Source organism: Eptatretus burgeri, chromosome 16, assembly GCF_056783735.1.
Source record: "Eptatretus burgeri isolate ZD-2024b chromosome 16, Ebu_testis_v1, whole genome shotgun sequence".
NCBI lineage: Eukaryota > Metazoa > Chordata > Myxini > Myxiniformes > Myxinidae > Eptatretus > Eptatretus burgeri.
The window spans coordinates 64,703,265-64,730,944 of record NC_140976.1 but is presented as its reverse complement, the minus strand read 5'-3'; the positions used below and the strand labels follow the sequence as shown (position 1 = coordinate 64,730,944).

Below are 27,680 nucleotides of genomic sequence, written 5' to 3'. Positions count from 1 at the left end.
CACACCTGTCTCCTCAACCACACAGAGGTTCGCTGGCTCTCCCGGGGGAATATGACGAGGCGTCTCTTTGAACTGAGGGATGAACTCCTCGTATTCTTCATGGAGAAAGTACACGGTTTTCAAAAAGATCTGGAGGACGAGGAGTTTATCTCAAGGTTGGCCTACCTGTCAGACATTTTTGGGGTCTTCAACCACTTAAACCTGTCGTTCCAAGCGCCAAACTGCACTGTCTCAGACTTCATCTCGAAGCTGGGAGCGTTTGTCCGGAAGTTGGACCTCTGGATCAAGAACGTGTAGAGCAAATGCTACGGAATGTTCGAACTCCTGACTACCCTTGAGAGCGAGCCCAATGATGAATTTTCCCAAGAAATCGTCCATCACCTCTCACTACTCAAGACTGAGTTGATGCATTACTTCCCAGACATTACATGTTGTGCCTACATCACCAATCCATTTTCCGTTGAACCAGGCGACCTGCCTGTCGGGACCAGGGAACAAGAGGAGCTCATAGATATCCAGGCTGATGAGACAGCAAAGACGAAGCACAAGGAATGCTCTCCTATGAACTTCTGGGTCACCATGGCCTCCTCGTACCCGACATTAGCCTGTCACGCTGTTCCCCAGCTACTGATTTTCTCCTCTATGTGGGAGTGTGAGCAGGGGTTCTCAGCCGTGATGACCATCAAGTCAAAGAGCCAGAACCGTCTTGCTGCGCCCGGGCATGATTTCCGATGTGCTGTGAGCAAAGTTATGCCCCGCATCGACCAGCTGGTGGAGAAGAAACAGATGCAGCCCTCGCATTAAATTTTGTTCTTTGTTGAAAGTTAGTTAATTTGTGTGTTCTACTTGTGAATAAATTGATATCTTATCGAATTGAATTTTTCTGGAACCAGGTGGTATGCGGCGACGGTATGGGACCTCCAAGTGGTACTCTATCAGAAAAAGGTTGGGAACCACTGTCCGAGACAATGGGCCCGTAGGACTTTCATGATGAGAAGTTGCCACCTATTTAGATATGTTCTACATATGTCTAGGAACAGGAAAATTGATGTTGCCAATTTTGGAGCAGTGTCAAATAGTGGCCATTTTGAATTCCAAAATGGCTGCCATGATCATGCTTTTTTTTTCTTTCATGAATAATTATTGCTCATATTTTAAAAATAATATCAATTGTATCCCATAATATGAGTGAACATGAATAGGAGAGACATTATGATTTATTATATGCATATTTAAAATAATTATAAGGTCATTTTTGTGCTGTATCATGTGATTGGGTTTTCGTGTATCATGACTCGCCCGCTAGGGGTGGCGTTGATGTACATCCAGACGGGTAAGAAAGCGGAATTACTGCTACGCTCTCGCTCTCGCTCTCCATGTACCGCTGCGCCTCGGATACCACAACTGACTGACGAGGATGGTTGATCGACGAGTCACGGCGCACGGACAGGTGTTAGTTTTCGTTGAAGACGACTTCGAATTGTTTTCAGAACAGGTGGGGTGCTATTTCCACGCGAATGATGTGGTCGACGAGAGCAAACAGAAGTCGATGTTGCTCGCCTCGCTATCGGTGGAACATTATCGACTGCTGAGTGATTTGGTGGCGCCGGACAAGCACAGTGGGAACACGCTGTCGTTTCGGGACATTGCGCAGAAGATGAAAGCACACATGGTGCCGGAGAAGTCATTACAGCTGGCTCGATACCAGTTCGATCGCCTCGCAAAAGGTACAAAGGAGCGCGTTGCTGATTTCGTGGTGCGAGTGAAGCATTCTTCCGTGGCCTGCAAGTTCACGGCAGAGGAGCGTCCAGCTCGGCTCAGAGATAGTTTTATTTCTGGTTTGCGAGATGCGAAAATGGTTTCAGCGGTTCTACGGCTGAAGGGTGAAGCCAGTACATTTACCTCGGCGGTCGACACTGCTACAGCTGTCGAGCAGACTCTCGGAGATGTTCGGGCCATCGCCCGCCGCGGCATGCCGGATGGCACGGGGGCCCATACGGTGTCGCGAGCGCCCCAGGACGCACGCACAACCTTCGGTGCGGGTCGGGGCCAGACGTTGCTGTGCGGCCGCACGAGCGGCGAGGTGACCCCGCGGACGTGTTTGGGATGCGGAGGTCGACACCTGCGCCGTGTTTGCCCGTTTAAAAGCACCGTGTGTTTACGTTGTCACAAGGTGGGTCATCTGAAGCGTGTGTGCCGAGGGGCGTTGGCCACCGTTAAGGTCATGGACGGCGATGTGCGAGGCGACCTCGGCGACCCGGGGCGAAACCGGCAGCCGTTGATGGGCCTGTTTTCAATTGGTCCTGCGGTGGCGCGCCCGATTGACGGTGGAAGTTGAAGTGAACAACACGCCTATCACGTTCCAGGTTGATACAGGAGCGGCGGTGTCGATCATTGGCGAGCAGACCGCGCGTAGACTCAACGACCTGAAGCTTATCAGGTCCGACCTCACATTGTTCACGTACACCCGCGAGAAGACAGCGCCAGTCGGGATGGCAGACGCGTCTGTGCGGTACCAAGGCCAGGTCGCCGCGCTTCCGCTGTACGTCGTGTGGGGGAGGGGGGCCGTCTCTCCTGGGCCGAGACTTGCTGACCCGCATCAGGTTAGACTGGGCCGCTGTTCACCTTGTGCAACCCATGCCGAGCCGATGGGAGGATCAGTTGGAGAAGATTCTTTAAAGACATCAAGGTTTGTTTTGCGACGACCTTGGGAAACTCAAGGGCGTGGAGGCAAAGCTCTTCCTGAAGGAGGGGGTGGTTCCTCGTTTTTGTAAACCACGACCGGTGCCGTATGCTCTGCGGGACAAGGTCAAGGGTGAACTGGATAGGCTGGAGGCCTGTGGAGTGATCGAACGGGTGTCGTACTCAGATTGGGCCACCCCGGTCGTCACGGTGCTGAAACTGAATGGAGACGTCCGATTGTGCAGGGACTTCAAGTCCACGGTTAACCCGGGGCTCAGCGTGGAGCAATATCCACTGCCGTCAAATCGATGAGATATATGCACGATTGGCGGGGAGTCAATACTTCACACGAAGCTTGATCTGCGTGATGCATATTTTCACCTGCCGATGGATCGCGGGAGTAGCGACCTTTTGACAATCAACACGTGTCAAGGGCTCTATCGATATACCCGACTGTTTTGGGATTGCTTCGGCCCCCGCCTTGTGGCAGAAAGCCATGGATCAGGTTTGCATTGACCTGCCCGCTCAAACCTACCTGGACGATGTGCTCATTGCGGGGAAAACGGCGGACGAGCATCTTGCGAACATTGCCCAAGTGCTGACGAAGCTGGAAGCGTGCGGTCTGCGCTTGAACAGAGACAAGTGCGCGTTCTTCAATCAGCGCTCAGAATACCTCGGGCACATCATCACGCCGGAGGGGCTGTTGAAAGGCCCTCGGAAGGTGGAGGCGATTCAGCACATGCCACCGCCTCGCAACAAGAAGCAGCTGGGCTCGTTCATTGGTATGGCCCAGTATTACCAAAGGTTCGTGCACGGGCTCAGCTCACAGCTTGCACCGTTAACGCGGTTGCTCAGGAAGGACGAGCGCTGGGCCTGGGGGCCTGCAAACCAGGCGGCGTTCGACCGCGTCAAGCGGCTGCTCACAGAGGATACGATCCTCATGCACTACGAGCCTGCGCGTCTGCTCTTATTGGCATGCGGCAGCTCTGCATATGGCATCGGGGCAGTACTCTCCCACAGGATGGACGATGGTTCCGAGCGGCCTGTTTGTTTTGCATCCCGGACCCTGTCCGCAACAGAGCGGGAATATGCCCAGATTGAGCGAGAGGCTCTCAGCCTCGTCTGGGGGGTGCGAAAGTTTCATCAATACCTGCTGGGATGGCATTTCACCTTGCAGACGGAAAACAAACCGCTCCATTTCATCCTGAAACCCGAGCGCGGGGTAACCGTGGCAGCGGCCGCGCGGATACAGCGGTGGTGTCTGTTTCTTGCTGCTTACGATTACGATATTCAGTTCCGGAGCACGGAAAAGCATGCTAACTGTGACGGGCTCTCGCGCTTGCCTTGTGCGGAGGGTCCAGCTGCGTCTGAGTCGGCCGACCGGGTTGATGTGTTCGCGCTGGGCCAGGTCCAAAGCGGGCCGATTACGGCCAAACAGGTCGCGGTGGAATCGGCTCATGATCCAGTGCTCGCCCGTGTCGTCCAGGCGATTTCTACGGGGAATTGGAGCGAGCTACCTTCAACACCGGCATTTCAGCCTTTCGCATCACGGGCATCGGAGCTGTCGTTGGTCCAACGGTGCGTTATGTGGGGAATGAGAGCGGTGATTCCACCGAAGTTCAGGCAGCGGTGTTTGGAAGAACTGCACGTCAGTCACCTTGGCGTTGTGAAGACCAAGAGTCTTGCTCGTAGCCTGTTGTGGTGGCTGGGGTTGGACAAAGACATTGAGCAGTTGGTTAAACGTTGTACCACGTGCCAAACAGATGCTGATAACCCGCGTCAAGCTTCGGGACTATGGCCTACCCCAGGCAGGGCCTGGCAGAGGGTCCATGTGGATTTTGCGGGGCCAGTTAATGGCAAAATGTTTTTGATTGTGATCGATGCATTCTCTAAATGCCTGGAGGTTGTAGTAATGCAGCATGCATCAGCAAACATTACAGTAGAAAAACTGCGGACGATCTTTGCTAATAAAGGATTACCCGAGGTTCTGGTCTCTGATAATGGTCCGCAGTTCATCGCAGGTGTACATGATGAGTTTATGCGTCAAAATGGTATTCGACATCGAAGGTCCGCACCGTATCATCCTGCGACGAATGGGCAGGCGGAGTCGTTTGTTAAGATGTTGAAACAGGCTTTGCGCAGGGGGGGTGTTGCACCTGTGCAGACGGTGGTCGATGTCTTTTTGCTCCAATACAGGAACGCGATTCATCCTGTCACGGGCGATTCTCCTGCCATTCGTCTCAATGGACGGGCATTGCGGTCCAGACTGGATTTGCTGAGACCTGGAGGGTCGGTGAGTGGGGCGGTGTCGCGCCCGACGCTGCTGCGCGGTTTTGATGTGGGACAGCGGGTAATGGTGCGCGATTATTTCCACGGTTCCAAATGGGTGCCGGCTGTGGTCTCTGTGGTACTGGGGCCGGCGAATTGCATGGTGCGGACTGATGGTGGGGAGGTGTGGAAGCGGCACGTGGACCAAATGCATGATCGCTGTTCAGTGTCACCCCCCCGCCCCCGTGCCGAGCGATGTGGGACCCCCACCTTTGATCTCGCCGTGGCCAGACGTTGTATCGCCAGGGCTGGACGTGTCGATGCCCGCGGGGTGTTCACCTGATTCAGTCCTGCTCGAGGATGATGGGCAAGCTTGTCGGCCAGGGGCGGTTGTTGTTGCGGATGGGGCAAGTCCGGCGAGGGTGTCACCTCGACCTTGCCGGGAGGCGTCTGAGCCTGGGCCGTCTGGCGTCGCTGCCCGTCCGAGGCGGGTCAGGAGACGGCCGCGGTACTTGGAGGATTTTGAATGTTGATTGGTTTCGTTTGGTCATGTTACAATTGTCATTTCATCATTTGAATTGTCATTTTACGAGGGGAGGAGTGTGCTGTATCACGTGATTGGGTTTTCGTGTATCATGACTCGCCCTCTAGGGGTGGCGTTGATGTACATCCAAACGGGCAATAAAGCGGAGTTACTGCTACGCTCTCGCTCTCCATGTTCCGCTGCACCTCGGATACCACAATTTTGAATTTCAAAATGGCCATTTGAAATGAGCTGTTTATTTATTTAAATATTCTTCTAAATCCATTGAAATAGAGTATTTTTTTCTTATTTCTATACTAAGAAACTTTGGGGTGCTACTTCTAACAGGCAATAATATATTAAATAAATTGGCCCTTTTGAGTATCTGCAACAAATAATTAGCTACAGAGGGCAGCATCTGGGTTACAAGGCTGTGGCCTATCACATAACAGACTCAATATCAATTAACACCAGTATGCGGAATCTCCTTGCACATGTGAAGACAAAGGATGAGTCGACGGCTTATTTCGCAGAGAAGATTCTGCAGCACGCTGCTTTGAACAGAAAGCGTGTTGTCGTTGTATGGCGTGACAGAGCAGAAAGTTCACATAGGAGCGTTGACTTAAGTAGCTCCCAAGAAGAGGCAGATACCAAGCTCATGCTACATGCTGTTGATGCCACCAACAACGTGTTACCTCATTGAGAATCTATTCTCCCGATACGGATGTCTTGGTTCTGGCTATTAGGCGCTATCCTAATCTTGCAGCAGACACTATTATGGTAACTGGTGCAGGAAACAACCAGAGAGTAATCAAACTTGGACCAATATATAAAACTTTGGGGCCATCAAAAGCAGCAGCATGCTGGAAGGTTTTAGATCATTTGGATGACAACCATGACATCGTTGTAGCATTGTCCCAACTTGGTGCGACAGGCACTGTCTCAGAAGCAACAAGTGCTGCTCTAGAAGCTTATGTATGTCAGCTCTATCTTCCGAGAACAACAAAAATAACAAACATTGCAGATGCAAGATGGTGGCTCTTGAAGCGGAAACAAGCCCAAGCAGAGAATCTTCCCCCAACTCAAGCTGCACTCACACATGCCATTGCCAGAGCACATTATCAAGCCATGATATGGTACAATGACATTGTTGCATTCCCTGAAATACCATCCCCAGAGAACTATGGCTGGAACTTGGTAGATGGAATTTTCATACCAGTGATGACACATTTGCCTCCAGCTCCAGATGCCGTCACACAGTTGGTGAAATGCGGATGTGGTTGGACCCGGTGTTCCAGTCACCAATGTAAGTGTAAAAAGAATGGACTGTTTTGCACAGAATTTTGTACATGCTGTGAAGGGGAAGAACTTTGCGACAATGCTCCTTCTAACCCCGAAGTTGACTCTGACAATGAAGAGAACAGTGATGATTATGATGATGATGTTGTTTAATACGGCTATGAAAGTAGCAAACGTGCAACAAGTTCATGTAGTTCCATTCTACATGGTTAAAACTGCATTTGTTGGACATGCAGTTGCAAGGTGTGTATAGTATATGTGGGTGTGGCTATTGTGTCTAGGGTATGTGGGGTGTGTGCTGGTACTGCGAGCGCATGATACTGCACCTCATAAATTTGGTATCCTCTGAAATGGATATTTAAATATTGTAGCTTGTAGAGTTAAAGTCTACAAATTAAGTCCATAGAAGTGACTGTTTATCGTTTTATATACGAGCTAAGGTGTGTATCTGAGTAACAGTTGCTTAGGTGAGTGTCTAACTGTGCAAAAAAACTTTTGAGAAAAATACCGTTTGGTATCGTTTTTAGATAACACTTGTTACCACAATATTTAAAGGGGGATGGTCCGATTTCATCACATGCAGTTTTCACATTGATTTAAATAGCTTTGACCCTCTACCCCACCTGTGAAGTTTCATGCTGGTATTTCAATCATTTTGACAAGAGAGCTAAAAATGTGCATTTGCAAGCCCCATAGAATACTGTGGTTCAACTAATTGGTTGACCAATGGGAGTAAGCAAGTTTTGGTGTACAAAATCCAAACTAAACATCTTGCAGCCCTACAATTTCACAGGGTCAATGAGAAGAATAGCAGCTTTCTTCTCATATCAGAATTTATACCACACCCGGTTAAATCTGGGGGTCAATGTTAGGATGAAGCTGTTGATCGGACCATGGCCCTTAAATTTTAATGCAATTTGTAACTTTTTGGTGGCCATTTTGAATTTCAGGATGGGTGATATCGTATGTAATTTGAACAAAATATTACTTACATTGATTTTGAAGTGTTAACAGCAATGAAAACCTATCATTTTGCTTTCAAAATTGAGGTAAAATACTTTCATTGAAACTAACCAAGTGAAAAATTGTGGCAAAACATCGGCCATTTTTAAATCCAAGATGGCTGCCGTCTACCACACTTCCAAAAATGGCAACATGCATTTTCATGTACTTTGGTACCAAGATAATGACTTAAAATAGGTGGCACCTTCTCATCATGAAAATCCTACAGGTGTCCACTCGCCCTTCCCCCCCCCCTTATAGGGTGGGTGATAATTTGTTCCAAATCATTAAGAATGGAAAATGTAAGAGCTTCAACTCCCCCAACATCCATGTGGGAAGATTTCAGCCACTCCCTGTGGTGTACATTGAAATCTCCAAGATAGAGAAATTCTGCTTGAGGGTGTTCGGATGTCATGGCCTCATGGCAAGAATTAAGAGAGCAAAAGAAAGCCATAAAGTTTGTCGAATTGGGAGAACAGTAAGTGAAACAGACAAATAGTGATGGTCGAGAGACAAATCTTAAGCCAGATGACATCAAAGTTTGGAGATTCAAGGTCCACATGGCGTACATCATGAGTGTTGATGTTGGAGCAGACACAGACTCCTACTTTGAAGTGGAATCATGGGTGAAGGTTGTCGTTTTAAAATGTTAAAATATTTAACAAGAACATCATGTAACAATTGGGTCTCTGAGAGAAGCAAGATATTAGGAGAGTAGTTTGCTCGAGGATGTTCAACAGAGGAAAGATTCAAAGAAAGACCACGGATGTTGGTGAAATGAATTGAAAAAGAGTCACGTTGGTTCAAAAGGCAAGGGTCTTGGGAGGGACTGACACTACTACTGCTTGAGCCACCCCCCTCCCTTCCCGTCATTGGCAGCAAAGACAGGCAGGTCACCGGAGATTCTTCGCATCCCATAATGCCGGGAACGAGGGGCCATTAGCTTTTCGGACTTTATCACATTTAATTGGAGGCTGTCTGAGGGAAATGAGAGAAAAGAGAGAGAATGTAAAGTGAGGAATGAAAATGAGTAAGAAAAGTGTGAGATGAAAAGTGTGTGATATTTGTCTGCAAGAAAGATTAAATCGAGCCCGGTAGTTATAGTTTGAGTGAGACAGAAAGTAAGACCAGCATTCCTGACACGGAGAGTGCAAGATGGTTCCGGGCACCACTTTAACACTCCTAAGTATTTTTGTACCGTTGTACTATCCTGAGTGGTTGCTGTCTACAACCTAAAAAAATACGGTCTAACCGGATGGGTGTTTTTTCGGAGACACCATCTCCTTACTGGACGGCTGTTGGCTCCCGAAAGGAGCTCACCCCCCCTTTAGCAGTTATTGTTTTTAGTCCTGCAGCGTGTCACAGTCACCCTTCCCACTGGCGAGCCAGTGAGGGGAGTCAGTTTAATCGCCGACTACCCGACCATGCAGCAGGTGAAACTGGGTTACACGTTACCAGTGGCAGTATATGACTCAAATGAGAATAAGAACTGTGTTAAAGTGAATCTTCAATGGGGGGGACTGGCATATGTACCCACCATGCTTTCTTGACAAAACCTGCCACATCACCTGAGTCCATCTTCCCATGTGCATTAGATACACAATACATGTGGGTCAGGCTGCATGGATCAGTAAGTTGTTGACTGTGTAAATCAGCTCGAAAAAAAAAAACCAAAATAATAAAATAACTCGATTCTTCGAACCTTGAACAATTTTCTGTTTAGTAAAGGAGCACGATGGTATGTTGTTTTTGTTAAATTAAATTCTTGTCGCTGACAACGTGAAAAAACAACTTTGAAATGGCATTTTTTTGTCAACATCCACAAGCTAATGCTAGTAGATGCATTTTTGTATTTTTCCGAGAACCAGATGAACATTCGTTTATCGTTGACCAATTTCACCCAAATAGCGATGGATCGAATGATTGCAAAAATGAGGTCAAAGTTCACCTTTAAGTAGCAATGCCAAACAACATACTACACAGTGTGTATTCTGTGTTTATGTGACACCGATCTTCAACACCTGCAAAAACGAAACAAAGGAAATGTTGCAATGTCATGAACATACCTCGGTTTCCTCTTCAATCGTGGCACCTTCGGCCTGTAGTAAAGCTAGCACGGTGTCAGCAGACTGCTGCTGTGCATGACGATCTGTTGGGACACAGACCTTTCCATTGACCCCTGTTCAACCCACACAACTCCTTCAATAAACACTTTAAAATACGAGAAGGGCACTCGGAAGAGCGCCAACCTCCGCCACGTAATGCCTGATCCACGAGAACATGTCGGGCCCCAATACATTTTTGAGATATCGTGCTGTATATCGTTGTTGGCCTGATCTCTCAATGGTGAAGAATCACTTAAAAAATTCTAGTAGTCGGATCCGGATACGGATCTTCCCCAAAATCTAATCACTTCCTCCGCGTCACACACCCAACCTGTCCACAATTTCACCCGGATCCGTAAACAACTTTTTGAGATATCCTGCACACAGACAAACAGACAAACAAGAAGATGTTGTGCAGAGCACGATACTTGCAAAGTCCATAAAACAAATTTGACCTCAAAAATAATTGGTGCTTGAATTCAATGAGAAAATATGCAAATCTTCTTCAAATTTCGAAGTCAATGGGATGAAAATTGAGGATTTTAGAAATGCCACGGTAGTTGTTGGCCTTGGGACAATGTTGACCTTAAATATAATTGGCTGGTTGAATCCAGTGACCTGAAATATAGCTTCAAATTTCAAGTCAATCGGATGAAAATTGAGGATTCCAGAAATTTGACCTAAAGATGACCTTTGACCTCACCTTCAATAGGCTTCTTAGTTGAGACTACCTCTACAACTTGGTGAAGTTTCATGACGATTAGTTTGGAATTGTGACCTGTAGGTGATTGACAGACACAATAACAATACAAGTCGGTAGGCGGCGATGGGTCGCCAAGCATGGAAACTATAAGACATAGAGCAAAATGGATGTCATATAGCGGATAGGGAATCACCTTAAGATTATGCATATCAAATCTCATCCAGTTCCATCTACTGATAACTACTCGGTATCAATTTGAACGAAAAGTACCGAAAATGCGGATTGAAATCGGAAATCCCCAAAGTTCGAGGAGGTGCTGTGGGTGAACAAAGATCTAAATCGAAAATCCGGCTCGATAGTTTGTGCACAATGTATTCCAGACGATTAGTGTGAATTTTCATGACCATCCGACAATAACCCAAGGAGGAGTAGCATTTGGCGCGAAGGCACCTCCAGCTCTCGCATATTATCGATTTTTGCACTAATTGACCTTTGACCCCTGACCTAAGCGAAATCGGTCAATATGTCCTGAGGCAAAGTTGTAGTACTCATTGAGTACCATAAACCTGCAAAGTTTCATTCGTATCGATGCACTCACCTGGTTGCTAGGGGGTCTTCAATTTTCGCGCATACCCTAATTGTAGGGGGCACTGCGGGTAAAGTATTTCATACATCACAAAAACCAGAATATATTTGATAGAGCATCACCTGTAGATCATTCGTGCCAAATTTCATAACCCTACGTGGGATAATGGCTTTCGGAATCGATTTCGCGTGAAGGGTACAGATTTTGAAGGTTTTTCGGTTGCAGCTGGGGAACCAAAGCGTCCCGAGCAACCATCACAATTTCCAAAGCACTAGGTCACAAGATGTACCTACCACCCGAGTTTACTACCAATTATGCTGATGACAAACGAACAAACATCCAAAAAAAACAGACAGAACTGGAGGGGGAGCACTCGGTAGAGTGCAAAACCTCCGCCGCCAATACTGCTGGGTCACTTAAGTGAACGTGATATCCTATTCATTGTAGGTCAAAACGGATCAGACTCTACTGAACCACGATTGAATAAACTAAACTAGATTGACGTGCATGTAGAAATGCCAAAAAAATAAAATCGAATTTTTTTTTGAAAAAAATGTTGCAAAATTTTTTTTTTCTCTAAGAATTTTTTTGGGGGGTTGGAAATCACTTAAAACGTAGAAATGGAAAAAAAAATTCAAATATTTTTCAAATAAAATGAAATTTTTTTGAAAAAAAGTTGCAAAATAGTTTTTTTTTCTCTAACAATTTTTTTTTGGGGGTTGGAAATCACTTAAAACATGTAGAAATGCAAAAACAAAAATTCACATTTTTTTTCAAAATGGCCGCCATAGCGGCCATATTGGACTTTGGACCAAGTCCAAAATCTAATGGCATGATCCTTGGACCATACCGAATCCCCCCACCAAGTTTCGTCAAAATCCGTCCAGGACTTTTTCCGTAATGCTGTTCACAAACAGACATAAAAAACCAATGTCACCTGCAGGGTCACCTGTATCTTGCCAAAAGGTGACCACGTGTGACTTCTTTAAGGTCACACTGAGGTGAACAGAGCTGCTATCCACCAGGAGCGACTTCTTGAGGAATATCTGCCTACGAGAGATTCCGATGAGAATCGTTCTACAGAGTTACCATGAAAAATATGCGTTTGCCTCATAACGTCACCAAATGACGTCATAATGTCTCAAGCTTGACATATCTAGAAAGCACTCATCGAGGTGTTCAATTTGAGGTATGACACGATATGGTACCTAAGATTTCAAAATTTGACTTTGGGGTCAAAAACTTTCGACCTCCAGTGCTAACCATGAAGGTCAAGGCCGATCGGCACCAAAAATTAATCAGCTGAGCGCAAGACCATGAACTATATTCCCATGAAGTTTGAAGACGATCCGATCAAAATTACCCAAAAGACTCCCCTGATTTGCGACAAAGTGACCTTGACCTTTGACCTTGAAAATTTTATGCGCTGAAAGGGACCTCTATAGGACTCTGATATGCAAAGCTACAAAAATTTCCAATGATAACTGTGCTCTGCAGAGTGATCGATACGTGATTACAGACAAAAAAAAAACAATCAAACAAAAAAAAAACAATGTCACCCCCAGGGTGACCAGTATCTTGCCAAAATGTGAACATGAGTGACGTATTTATTCGATTAAAGTTACTCAAAAAATAAGGGTTTCATCGACCTTGACCTTTATATTTTCGTACGGTTAATGGTATCTCTCCAGAACTGTTGTACATGAAAAGACTCCCCTGATTTGCGACAAAGTGACCTTGACCTTTGACCTTGAAAATCTTATGCGCTGAAAGGGACCTCTATAGGACTCTGGTATGAGAAGTTACAAAAATTTCCAATGATAACTGTGCTCTGTAGAGTGATCGATACGTGATTACAGACAAAAAAAAAAATACAAGCTGACACATATTGTTGCGAATTCGCGCCCGCCGGCGTGCGATCGGCTGCTCGACTCAAATGGCGGCCACCTTGCCCACCGGAACGAAAAATTCTGTCGTGACCCTCTCGGAACAACGCCGGGAGCTAGTCACGGTGGGCCTTTCGACCTCACCACAATCGTGCCAATCGGCCACCCGCGTGGTTGTTCGCCAAACTCGACCAACCTAAGTACCCACGCGGATGGTTAACCGGGCGATCGTACCTCGCCACAGGTCGACTCCGGACACAAGCCGCTTGGGCGGCCCGTTCCGTACTATCGGGATAACCGAATGGTGCTATCGTCGACCTGGACGGTTCAGATTAATTACCGGGATGTTGAACCCATTACGAACCCCTTACGTGATGCAAGATGGAGGGTCAATAAAAAGGAAAAGAGACGAAGCAGAGCGGGAACAATTACACAAGCACGTTTAATTACACACACAGACAGCGTAGAAGGCACGTATTTACAGTCACAATAAAGCAAGTCAAGCACAGTTTTAACGATAAGCCAAAGAAATACCACGACTAAAACCGACACACGGCAACACTTAAACAATACTACTTTAAAGGAGACAGGCACCACCCACAGTCATTTACACAAACCCAAAGGAAAAGCAAAGTGGCGACTTCCCTGTTTGCCATCGAGTCCCTCTCGCACGTCTGTTGGTGTGGTCGCGCCTGGCCCCGACTCCTCTCGCGGTCGGCGAACCCTCTCCGGCACTCCTCGTTCGGACGCGCGGGTCCACCACACAACCGGCGCTGTCGTGTCTGCCGTCCGTGCCTCCGTGGTTATGTCACCCGCCAAACCGCGAGCGCAGGACCAACACGACAGGAACTCGAAGACGAGGGCCAAGACGAGAAGAGACTCAAGACTCTCGGACGACGAAAAGCTCTCGCGCCAAAAGACCACCACTGCAGACGAGAGTGGAGGAAGAGAGTGGAGGAAGAGAGTGGAGGAAGAGAGTGGAGGAAGAGAGTGGAGGAAGAGAGTGGAGGAAGAGAGTGGAGGAAGAGAGTGGAGGAAGAGAGTGGAGGAAGAGAGTGGAGGAAGAGAGTGGAGGAAGAGAGTGGAGGAAGAGAGTGGAGGAAGAGAGTGGGAGAGTGGGAGAGTGGGAGAGTGGGAGGGTGAGAGAGAGAGAGCGCGCCCCGCCCATGTCCGTCCTTAATAGCGTGGGTTCCGCCCTTCGCTCCGCCCCGTTTTCGGCTCCACCCTCCTTCGAGAAGGTTCTCGAAAAGGGGCGTTCCCTCACCCCGACCGCCTCACGCTGTTCATCCACCAATCCGCGGCGAGCTGCCCATCCCCCTTCCCTCACACCAAGCGCAGGGAAGAATGGCAGGAAAAGCCCACGAGCATCGTTAGTGGTTTTTATTTGTTTGAAATAAAAGATAGAACAGAAAAATGGCTAACTCAAGGCGTCGCAGCCCGGATGGATCACATAAATTACCTCTACACAACGGGTTTGGGCTAACTACACATGTACCTGCAGATATCTCACCTGAGGGCCCTTTATGGTGTAATGCGAATTTCCACAGCCGTAAAACTACCCCCTCCCCTTTTTACAGACTCGTCCCGAGTCGTCAAATTTTCGTGTGCCATCATGTGTAGTTCTCCCCAAGTAAGTTTTACCTTGGGATCCCCGAGTGCGACATTCATGGTATTCGTGTCCCCAAAATAAATAACCTGAAGGCTGAGTAACTAACTCACAAACACACTCATTCAGACGACTGAAATAAAATTGCTGGCGCGAACACATACATGCTGGGGGCGCACTCATATTTGCAGTACAACTTAACACCATACAAAATTTTACACTAACCATGGCCCAGGATCAATGGACTCTGCAGGGAGCAAAACAAAAGTCAACCGGTGCACGGGCTGCCACTGCAGGCCCGTGTTGTCGCTGCCAACACGACAGTTCTTGCAGCTTGCAAACTGTTGCTTCCACGATGATCCCGGCACGCATGGAAATGAACAGGGGAGGGGGGGCAAATGCAAAACAGAACGGGGCTGGTAAACGTGGGCAGTGGGCATGGCATGGCAAAGGCAGCAGGCAACAGCCTGCAGAACAAGGCCGTTGCAGGCAAACACAGCTGGCAGACGATCCGACCGGCACAGGCCTTGCAGAAAACAGCTGCAGACGATCCGGCTGGTACAGGCCTTGAAGCAAAAACAGCCAGCCGATGAAGTTGGCCAGCCTCTGCCTTGCAGTGGAGGTTGGTGGAGGGAGTGCGGAGGTGCTGGCCACTCGGAAGGCGGGCTCGGACCTACCCTACGGTCTCCCTCCCAACCTATCGCTTTTGCCTGTCTCTGTCCATACCCACTCCCTTAATTTGTACAAACCCAATTTAGCCCCAACTTATTTTTATCTTGCCAAAACGAAGTTTTTGCAAGATATGTTAGTCAGCTTGTATGTTTTTTTTTGTTGTGATTGTCTGTAATCACGTATAAAAAATTCTGCAGAGCACAGTTGTCATTGGAAATTTTTGTAACTTCGCATATCAGAGGCCTATAGCGGTCGCTTTCAGCGCACAAAATTTTGAAAGTCAAGGTCAAAGGTCAAGGTCACTTTGTCGCAAATCAGGGGAGTCGACAAAACCCTTATTTTTTGAGTAATTTTGATCGGATAGTCTTCAAACTTCATGGGAATATAGTTCATGGTCTGGCGCTCAGCTGATTAATTTTTGGTGGCGATTGGCCTTGACCTTCATGGTTAGCACCTGAGGTCAAACATATTTGACCCCAAGGTCAAATTTTCAAGTTTTAAGAACCATATTGTGTCGTACCTCAAATTGAACACCTCGATGAGTGCTGTCTGGATATGTCAAGCTTGAGACGTTATGACGTCATTTGGTGACGTTACGAGGCAAACACATATTTTTCATGGTCACTCTGTAGAACGATTGTCATCGGAATCTCTCGTAGGCAGATATTCCTCAAGGAGTCGCTCCTGGTGGATAGCAACTCTGTTCACCTCAGTGTGACCTTAAAGAAGTCACACGTGGTCACCTTTTGGTAAGATACGGGTCACCCTGCGGGTGACATTGGTTTATTTTGTTGTTTTTATTTTTTATTCTTACTTCCCCTCTATAAATCGTCTCCTAACCCCCTTTATCGTCTTTGTTCGGCTAACCTATCGTCTCCTAGCCTATTCCCAACCCCTATGTTCCCTTCCCGGAGGGGAATGATGGAGAGCTGGCGTCCTGTGTCGAGGCTCAATTCAAGCCTCAGGATGGCCTCCCCAGACTTCAGCGATCTTTAACCCAAAGTGGGTCTAGCGATCCACAACGAGAGCAAAGGGATGGATGGTGCGGAGGGGTACACTTCCTAATCTACCCTAACCATTAACTCTTAAACTACCCTGGGGCTTTCAACAAGCGCCTCTCGCTTAATCTATTGGTTCAATCAACCCAGATTCCCGTCACCTGTGTTGGTGTCCTTACAATTTCGGGCCTCGCCCCCACCCCACCCCCCCCAATTTTCTTTCCGTGCCCTCACACGGTCTCACGGCTGGGACGCGTGGCTCCCTTGGCAGGCACTACCCTCTGCCGATTCTCCTACGATGGCACCCCCGGGCACTGCACTGCACTGCCTCCGAGCCTACCAGCTCCCTAAACACCGGGGAGTGCCTCCATGGTGACTCCCCTGAAACGCTCAAGTGGCAGGCTGGCACCCCGGGCCCCTTTCCTGGGTGCCCGTGCCCAATGCACTGCCCATGCGGCCAACGGCGCCCCGGGCCCCCGCATCATGTGGGCGCACCCGTGCCCACTACGCTATCCTGGCCCCCCATGGGCTCTTGGCCTACCGCGGCCGACTCGCCCAGTGCCCAGGGTACCCACTCAGCGATACTCACCTTTCGCAGCCACGCTCCCAGCACGTCAACAAGGCTCCTGCACCCCTCCAAATGGGTATCGAGCCAACATTCCCACCAACAACAAAACGACCTCCATTTTGTCAATTTAACTAACCCAGCTAACTCACTCTACACTGACCCCGGGGTCCCTTGGGTGGGAGTCACTCCTCCCCCCCAATCACTCATCGCACCATGCATTCCACATTCGCTCCACTCACACAGACCCGCTGGCCTCACTCACTCACCAAGCACATGTCCCATTCCACACATCGCTGAACTCAGCCATCCTTCTGACTACTTCCCCTAACTAACTAGTGCTCCCACGTCGTCCCTTACAAAACAGCACATTACATTTAACACTACGTAGCTGAGCTACGTCCCCTCGACACACTCAAAGTCTGTCCATGTCCTCAAAATAATTCCCATAAATCATTTCCCCTCCTAAATCTCAACTACAATCCCTCTAACTCGTCCATTCCACAGGCCCCATGAGGACTTACCCCTGCCCCATGAAGCCGGTCTAACTAAGCTAACCCTTCCCCCGAGCTAGTTCCATCCTGTGCCCAGGCAAGGGAGTCTTCCACCCCTGCCCAGGGATCCTGTTCACCCGAAAACGAGGCTTGCTTTTTTTTTTTTTTTAAATGTGCAGCACCAGCGCGGCAACTCGCAACCTGCGCACCAGCGCGGTAATTCGCAGCCACGCTCCTTTGGCGTGACGTCATGGCAGCTGTTCGCGTCCCTCATCCCTCTTGGACAACACCATCCAGCAGGGATTCACCCTCCTGCTGGATTCCAACCCAACATGCAGCCATGACGTCACCGTGCGCATAAAAAACCAAGCCTCGCATCTCGAGTGGTTCCCCACACGAACACATATGCTCTGCCCGTTGGAGCTTAACACACACGCCCGCGTGGAGAACCCATCCGGTCCAAATCCGAAATCCTGCCAAAACTTTGTCCGTCACGGGATCGGCAACATCCACCGCGGGCGTTTCCGGACCGGGTTTTACTCCCGCGAGCGAGCACGTGGCAGCCTCGTACGTACTACAGCACGGACCTCGCACTGGCTGCCGTGCAAACCCGGCGCGGTCCCCAATACAGCTACGGCCGCGACTCGGCCCTCGTTCCTCTGTCGCTGTCGGAGTCACCATTCAACCCACGCGTACCTGCGTGTCACGACACTCACACATCTCGACATTCCACTCACCCCGGGAGACGCGGCTGCATGCTCACGCATGCCGACCGACATCTCCCTCACATACCGCGACCTCACACACGGTCTCCCTCACACTCAGCCGCTCACTCACACATGCCCTTTCTGGCATACACGTGGTTCCTTGCACTCGCAGTGCCCCTTTCACACACGGCGTGCTGGGAAGCACGCATCCTGACACTCGCCACCACACCACTCACGGGGTCGCTTCCACACACGGGGGCGCACTCACACCTTTCACCACACACACTGGGACAATCACACTGGGGATTAGTGCCACCACAAGGGGTTCCACCAGGGCCTCTATACCCCCCAAGCTTGGCGTGCACCCATTCGCAGCACTCATCCCCTCGACCTCGCAAAGCACGACCGAACCCACCTGGTCGTGATCAGCTTCAAGGGAGCAAAGCGTCTCCCTCCGTTCCCGAAGGAGGCCACCCAGCTGCTCGCACCGGGTCCCTACACGCTCTGCGAGCTCCCCCCCACCATTGTCCTCCATCTACCTCAATGTGTGTATGCCCGTCTTCAACCCCGTCCAATTCACCCTCTATCTCCCGTGTCTCTGCCAACTCAGTCACCTCTTCACCCATTACCTCCCTTGTCTCCACCATTATTTCTTTTATCTCCTGCATCTCCGTCACCACGTGTCTCATCTCACACGTCACAGTCATCCCACTTAGTTTTTCCCTCTGTGTCACCGTCACCTTTACTCTTCTCGCCCAACACGTCCCCTGAATTACTTGGCCCTCACCCTCCTTCATTGTGGGCCTGACAGCCGTTGCACTCCCTCTCAGCTCGTTCGCTCCCACATGTGGCGCTGCCATTTTGAGCTCAACTGCCCGCATTTCGCTCCCCGCAATTGCCATTATGCCTGCCTGCAGGCTTCGGCCCATGTTCTGCATCTCACCCTGCATTTTTTTTCATTTCGTTTGTCATATTCGCATTCATTTGTTGCGCATTCCCACCCATTTTTTTTCATGTCTTTTATTTCGTTTTTCATTTGTTGCGCATTCGTTTTCACTTCATTTATGGCTTGCAAAATCATGTCGAGTGCACTCGGCTGAGCCGATTCGGCACGGATCGGGGGGTTTTGGTGGAGAGGGGGAGGGGAGGTGTCATACGCCGAGGCCGCCGCCGCGCCCATTTCGGGCTCTGGGTTCAGTTGGGGGGTGGAAATTGTTCCTGCATCACAACGGGAATGTCCTGCATGGGGATTTCATCCTGGACCATGGATTCTACCAATTCTAAATCCATATCTACCCCCGGCTCCCGCCCGCCTTGAGACTCCATCTTGTTTCTCGCAACGGATTAATTTAGCGGGAATCGGGGGTCGTTCCTCCCACCCCTTAACCGATTCCTGTGAATGTAGTTGGAGACCGGGGTGGATTTGAATCCCACACTCCTGTACACCAGTGTTGCGAATTCGCGCCCGCCGGCGTGCGATCGGCCGCTCGACTCGAATGGTGGCCGCCTCGTCCACCGGAACGGACAATTCTGTCGTGACCCTCTCGGACCAACGCCGGGAGCTAGTCACGGGTGGGCCTTTCGACCTCACCACAATCGTGCCAATCGGCCACCCGCGTAGGGTAGGGTTGTTCGCCAAACTAGACCTACCTAAGTACCCACGCGGATGGTTAACCGGGCGATCACACCTCGCCACAGGTCGACTCCGGACACGAGCCGCTTGAGCGGCCCGTTCCGTACTATCGGGATAACCGAGCAGTGTTATCGTCGACCTGGAGGGTTCAGATTAATTACCGGGATGTTGAACCCACTACGAACCCTTTACGTGATGCAAGATGGAGGGTCAATAAAAAAGGAAAAGAGAAGGAAGCAGAGCGGGAACAATTACACAAGCACGTTTAATTGCACACACAGACAGCGTAGAAGGCACATATTTACAGTCACAATAAAGCAAGTCAAGCACAGTTGTAACAATAAGCCAAAGAAATACCACGGCTAAAACCGACACACGGCAACACTTAAACAATACTACTTTAATGGAGACAGGCGCCACCCACAGTCATTTACACAAACCCAAAGGAAAAGCAAAGTGGCGACTTCCCTGTGGGCCGTCGAGTCCCTCTCCCACGTCCGTCGGCGTGGTCGCGCCTGGCCCCGACTCCTCTCGCGGTCGGCGAACCCTCTCCGGGACTCCTCGTTCGGACGCGCGGGTCCACCACACAACCGGCACTGTCGCATCTGCCGTCCGTGCCTCCGTGGATAGGTCGCCCGTCAAACCGCGAGCGCAGGACCAACACGACAGGAACTCGAAGACGAGGGCCAAGATGAGAAGAGACTCAAGACTCTCGGACGACGAAAAGCTCTCGCGACAAAAGACACCACTGCAGACGAGCGAAGAGGAAGAGAGTGGAGGAAGAGAGTGGAGGAAGAGAGTGGAGGAAGAGAGTGGAGGAAGAGAGTGGAGGAAGAGAGTGGAGGAAGAGAGTGGAGGAAGAGAGTGGAGGAAGAGAGTGGAGGAAGAGAGTGGAGGAAGAGAGTGGAGGAAGAGAGTGGAGGAAGAGAGAGGAGGAAGAGAGTGGAGGAAGAGAGTGGAGGAAGAGAGTGGAGGAAGAGAGTGGGAGAAGAGAGAGAGAGAGAGAGAGAGAGAGAGAGAGAGAGAGAGAGAGAGAGAGAGAGAGAGAGAGAGAGAGAGAGCGAGCCCCGCCCATGTCCGTCCTTTATAGCGCGGGGCTCCGCCCTTCGCTCCGCCCCGTTTTCGGCTCCACCCTCTTCCGAAAAGGTTCTCGAAAAGGGGTGTTCCCTCACCTCGACTGCCTCACGCTGTTCATCCACCAATCTGCGGCGAGCTGCCCTTCCCCTTTCCCTCACACCAAGCGCGGGGAAGAATGGCGGGAAAAGCCCACGAGCATCGTTGGTGGTTTTTGTTTGTTTTAAATAAAACATAGAACAGAAAAATGGCTAACTCAAAGCGTCGCAGCCCGGATGGATCACATAAATTCCCTCTATACAACGGGTTTGGGCTAACTGCACATGTACCTACAGATATATCTCACCTGAGGGCCCTTTATGGTGTAATGCGAATTTCCACAGCCGTAACAATATCTTGCAAAAACTTCGTTTTGGCAAGATAAAAAAAAACATACAAGCTGACTAACATATCTTGCAAAAACTTCGTTTTGGCAAGATAACAAACAAACAAGCAAACAAACAGACAGACAGGGGTGAAAACAGTAACCTCCGTCCATCTTCGATGGCGGAGGTTAATTACTGACAATAAGGGTCACCTATTTCGGCGACCCAACAAAATCGACTGACAAATATACTTGAAAAAATCTTTGATTTTGCAAGTAACAAACAGAGTGTGTGAAAACATCACCTCCTTCACCTTCGATGGAGGAGGTAAGCAACACTGCGAACACTTATTTCCATGAACAAAGACAACCCAATCCACAACAAAAGGAAGTTACAAGGCAACCCCAAAGTGCTAAATTTATCTGCCAAAACAAATTTTCACAATTGGACCAAATTTTCCCTTTGAAGTTTCTCTGCAAGCTAAACATTAAAATCCTTCATCTCATGGGGATGCAGATGAAAGCAATCACACAGTTCAGTGGAATGATGATTCTGCCATTATCACAGAAATGCATACCTTCTTCTTCTTCCTCATTTCCTTAAATATGTGTTGTCCAGGAGGACCAAGCAAGCATACCTCCTCTTCTTAAAGACAATTATTCGCATTTTTTTGTGGGTTGGCCAGGAGGAGTTTGGCCCAGATCTTTCACAAACCAGTGAGCTTGCTAAAAAGTTTGACTCAGGTTAGGAACTTGCAAGTTGTTCAGGATGCCGGCGATAGCTTGCCTATTCTTCATGAAGGATACTGTGGGATCTTTAACATCCACCAACAAATGCTGGCAGATGGGACACCAGTTTAAAGTCCATCCGAGGGACACACATTGATTAATCATCTGCCTGTGAAACCCGAGGAAGAAATTTATAGTTGGGTCGGGATTTGAATTCAGCCTGGACAACTTGGAGGTGAGTGTGCATAGGCCATTGTTTTAGCCCAACCTGCAAGTAAAGGGGATGGGTTAGGTAGGGTCAATGGGGCAGATTGGTTCTGTGTGATTGGTTAATCAGATGAACCAGTTTAAAAGGTGTCTCACACAAAAAAAGTAAGAGGAGAACAATACTTTGTAGTTTTCTTTTTTTCTTCCTTCTTTTCAGGAGAGGGGGCATGGGCTTGGTTAAAAACACACATCAACCACACAACACCCCTTGACGAGACCCCCACCAACAGCACTCCATACACATGCACACAATCACCCATCAATGCTCAAACTACCTAAAAGTCCTGTCAACATCCCCATAACTTCCAGGTACCTATCTAATTCTAATTTAAAAACATATCCACTTTTTCTGCTGCCACGACCTTTCCAGGGAGACAAATTCAATGCATTAACTATTCTCTGAGTAAAAGTCCCCTAACTTGCTACCGTCTTAACTCTCCTCTTCTTTACTTTCAGGTTATAGACCCTGGCCCCATCACTGTCTAATGTGCTGAAGATGTCTTCTGCACTTATTTTATCTCTACCTTTCATTATCTTAAACATCTCTATCATATCTCCTCGTAACCACCTCCTTTCTAGTGAATAAAGCCCTGTCTCCTTCATCCACTCCTCAGAGCTGAGTCGAGCTTGGCCCGAAATCAATCTAGTAGCCCTGCGCTGAACCCTCTCTGTGGCATGTGTCCTTCCTGAACTGTGGTGACCAAAACTGCACACAATATTCTCGATGTGGCCCTCACTAAATTCCTGTACAATGTTAACACCACCTCTTGATTTATAAACGATCCCCCTCCGAATAGAACCGAAAACCCGATTTGCTTTACCTAGAGCTGCCTGGCATTGTGCTGTCTGCTTACCTCCCGTATCTATTACCATCCCCAGATCCTTCTCCTGTGTAACATGCTCCAAAGTTACCCCTTGCATCATATAATCTCTATTTTCATTGTTCTTTCCCATCCCCAACACCTTTCACTTGCTCAGGTTAAATTCCATCTGCCAATCTTTTGCCCAATCTATACAAGTATCAATACTCTCTTGTATCTGTTCACCACCCCCTCTGATATCCACCTCACCTCCAAGCCTTGTGTCACCTGCATATTTGGAAAGCCTTCTGTCCACCCCATTATTCAAATCGTTGATGTAAATATTGAATAGTCATGGTCCGAGTACCGATTCCTGAGGTACCCCACTACTTACATCCTCCCACTCACAGCTACTCTGTGCTTCCTATCACTAAGCCAGTTTGTAATCCAATTCGCTACCTGACCAGCCACTCCACAAGCCCTCACTTTGGCAAACAACCTCTGATGTGGTAACTCATCAAATGCCTTCTTAAAGTCTAGATCTACTATGTCCACTGCCTTTCCCTCATCCACCCAATCAGACACTGCTTCAAATAATTCTAAAGGATTTGTGAAACAGGAAATACCTTTGGTAAACCCATGCTGACTACCTTCAATTAGTTTGTATTTGTTTTAAAGATTCCTCATCTGGTCCTTAATTAATGTCTCCAACACTTTCCCCACAACTAAAGTCAAACTAACAGGTCTATAGTTTCCCAATTCTTCTCTGGAGCCTTTCTTAAATAATGGTGTTACATTTGCTACTCTCCAATCCAAGACTCTCCAATCCAATAATGGTGTTACTACCTGTCCTGACTCCAGTGAGCCATTGAAAATATCCGTTAATATCTCACTTACCTGCTCAGCCACCTCCAGCGATACTCTCGGATGCATATTATCTGGACCCGGAGCCTTATCTACTCTTAGATTTCATGCAAAGAGGTTAACTTAGAGGTGAGTGCGTACCTCTAGGCCATCCTGCCAGCCTAGTAACAAGCACACTCTTCTCTTCTTCTTCTTTCAGCTGGTCCCGTTCAGGGTCGCCACAGCGGATCATCCGTATGATCCGCATAGTGATTTGGCACATGTTTTACGCCGGATGTCCTTCCTGACGCAACCCTGGTCGCCTCTTACGGCACAGGGATATGGTACACCTATTTTCACCGGGGTATACACCGGCCCAGTACACTGGTACTCATTTCGCCGACCTCGGAAGGATGACAGGCTGAGTCAACCCCCTGGTGTATTCATTCAGTGGCCCAACGGGAATTGAACTCAGGAACTTTTGGATCCCAAGCCGCTGCCCTAACCACTGCGCCAACACCAGGCATTAGTAACAAGCACACTCTGGTTGACAAATCTCGGGAAAAAAACAAAACAAAAGACATCCTGCCGATGAGTCCTTGGTCCATACCAGAGTCACCTGCTTGGGGATTATCAGAAGTACTACACCTGTCTGACACAAACCACCAGCCTTGCATGGTGTTCCCAGTTTGCAAGAAGAAGAAAAAAACCCAAGGCTAAATAAAGTGATTGTGGGAACATCAATAAATTAGGCAATTTGTGCAGTGAATGTGTATCTTCCCACATCCAGTGAAACAAACATTAAATGGAGAAAACATCCTTAATGTAAACATTTTAAACGCAGTAACCATGTGATCCAAAGAGGTAAGGAATAGTATTGTAACTCTGCCCCACACTAGGTTAAATGAAAACGGCGAATAAAACACCTGCACCTACCAGTGACGAGTTAGGAAACTTATGAGGAATTAAAACTTGAGAGCTTAGCAAAATACATGCACTCCATCTACTGTACATCAAATCAAAAATATACTCATGAGAATGTTCCATTATTTCATGACGTTTTCTATAGGATGATGGAGCATCGAGGTGGGTGGAATTGCATTCATCTCTCCATTCTGAAGTATCAGTCCAACGAAGAGTGGTACACCCCAGTAAGGCAAATCGAGGATGAGTATACATCAGTCATTTTACATATAAAAAAAAGAAGCAAATTCTGCCATATGTATACAGGTGATGATAGTGGTCAATGTACTATGCTCTTTACAGAGAACCTGTTGTAAAGGGTTAGACTGGGTGGTTGCCGTTGCCTTCCCAGCAGTCAGTCGGGGCAGGAATTTTTAAGTTATTCAGGGCCCTGACGATAACTTGCTTAATCCTCGTGAAAGGCAGTTTGGATCTTTGAAATCCAATGATGGCAGCTATTTCCTTCGCGAGAACATCCATCCAAAGGATGGCACACACATCGATTAATCACCCCTGCACGTGAAATACCAGGGTGACGGCTCCGAGGTCAAGATTCAAACTCACACTTCAAAGGTGAGGGTGCACACCTCTCAGCTACCCTGCCAGTCCACTCACACGATACTGTCCTCATTAATTATTTCCAGAATTGTACAAAGTGTCCTCTTAACCAGCTGTGAGAAGGAAGAATTAAGAATGGGTTAAAGGGAACAGGTAGAGTAGAGAGAAACGGTTTTGCATCTCGTTTCAACAATGCTGCTCGCTGGTTTGTCCCAAATTTTTTTTTTTTTAATTTGGAGGAAAAACAACAGTTCATAGAATAATGAGAAACAAACAAACAAAAAAACATCAAACATCTTAGACAGCTATCATTATCCACATGGGCTGGCAGGATAGCAGAGGCCCGAGGGGTTGGTGTACCTTCCTCTGAGCCATCCAGCATGGGTTCACATCTCGACCCACGAGCTATAAATTGCCCCCCTGGTGCTTCACAGGCAGGATGATTCATCAATGTGTGTGTGTATGTGTTTCATCAATGTTTAACACACGCTAAACTGGGTGTTTCATTTCCAAGCAGAAGTTGGTGGATGTAAAGATCCCACCGTGACTTTCGAGAGGAGTCGGTGGGTTATTACCAGCACTCTGGAACAAGGATTGCGAGGATTACAAGGAAATTATGCACAGGAGGAGGCCATGCAGCCCATCATGCCTGCGCCACACCAATACCAGATTTTTTATAAATCCGTCAATACCCCTCCCTTCGTGTGCAGCCTTTTGGCTGCTCCACTGGAACTCATTTTGCCGACCTCGTAAGGATGACAGGCTAAGTCAACCCCTTGGTGTTAAATCAGCAGTCAACAGGGCTTGAACTCAAGACCCTCGTATCCCAAGCCACCACCCTAAGGCCTAAGTCACATTTGCCACGGCGGCCGTGGGGTCTCCAAAATCTACGGCCACTAGCAATTCTACGGTAGCCGCAGTATTTCCACGGTCACACAATGTAGCAGTCACATATGTTTTTATTTTTCGGGGAGCCGCACGGGACATTTATAAATTGTGGAGACCGAAAACGTGAGGTTGCCGTACGGTCTTTGATTTGACGTCGCACGGTGACCTTAAGGGGGCCCTGCGGCGGCCATAGAATTTTGAAGGCAGACACAAGGTAGCCTCAAGGAGACCGCAGGGGGGCCCTAAGGCGAACGTGCGCCAGACGGACGGTAACGAGTGGGTTCATTTTATTTTTTATTTTTTATTTTTCGGCTTGTCGAATTGTTACGGCGAACGTAGAAATGAAAAAAGTTATAACTCCGCGTTTTAATTCCACGGCGACCCCTACGGCCTGTAAAAAATAGCCAAACGGCGTAGGGCCACCCTGAGGCCACCGCAGAAACTCTGCGGCCGCCGCACATTTCTGTCAATTCAGAGGGCGTACAGCCGCCGTATCCTCGCCGTAGAGCAAATGTGACTTCGGCCTAACTGCTCAGCCAACACCAGGTTTTTTTTAGAACCAATTACAAATAATTTCTCGATCCTATAGGGTACAGCAAGAGAAACGCAGCCGCATTCCCAGCAATGATGACCCGGTGGCCTTGTGGTGTCGATGAATGAATGATTTAATGATAAGCCACAAAGGTGCAACTGTGTTACTTTTACCTGAATGAGAAAGCAAACTGCAACTTTAACGCTTCCACGAGTATGATCCAGAGAAAAAACAAGCTTTGTAGACGTGACAAAAATAACAATAAAAATAAACCAATGTCACCTGCAGGGTGACCCGTATCTTGCCAAAAGGTGACCACGTGTGACTTCTTTAAGGTCACACTGAGGTGAACAAAGCTGCTATCCACCAGGAGCGACTCCTTGAGGAATATCTCCCTACGAGAGATTCCGATGAGAATCTTTCTACAGAGTAACCATGAAAAATATGTGTTTGCCTCATAACTTCACCAAATGACATCATAATGTCTGAAGCTTGACATATCGAGAAAGCACTCATCGAGGTGTTCAATTTGAGGTACTACACCATATGGTTCCTAAAACTTGAAAATTTGACCTTGGGGTCAAATATGTTTGCCCTCAAGCGCTAACCACGAAGGTCAAGGCCAATCGCCACCAAAAACTAATCAGCTGAGCGCCAGACCATATACTACATTCCCATAAAGTCTGGAGACGATTCGATTAAAATTACTCAAAAAATAAGGGTTTCGTCGACTCCCCTGATTTGCGACAGTGACCTTGACCTTCAAAATTTTATGCGCTGAAAGGGACCTCTATAGGCCTCTGATATGCGAAGCTACAAAAATTTCCAATAATAACTGTGCTCTGCAGAGTGATTTATACGTGATTACAGACAAAAAAAATAAAAAAAATAAAAAAAATAAAAAAAACATGAAGGTCAAGGCCAATTGCCACC

At 48.2% G+C, this 27,680-nt stretch overlaps 1 protein-coding gene across 2 annotated transcripts in view; it reads right to left on the bottom strand.

Annotated features, from left to right (window-relative positions):
* The window catches only part of VPS37B (VPS37B subunit of ESCRT-I), a 47,453-nt gene that overhangs the window by 9,950 nt on the left and 9,823 nt on the right, over positions 1–27,680 (bottom strand). For both annotated transcript variants that reach the window (XM_085859392.1, XM_085859393.1), the window contains one exon: positions 9,841–9,923. In XM_085859392.1, coding sequence (XP_085715518.1) covers positions 9,841–9,923 — 83 coding nt within the window. The remainder of the gene's footprint in view (positions 1–9,840; positions 9,924–27,680) is intronic.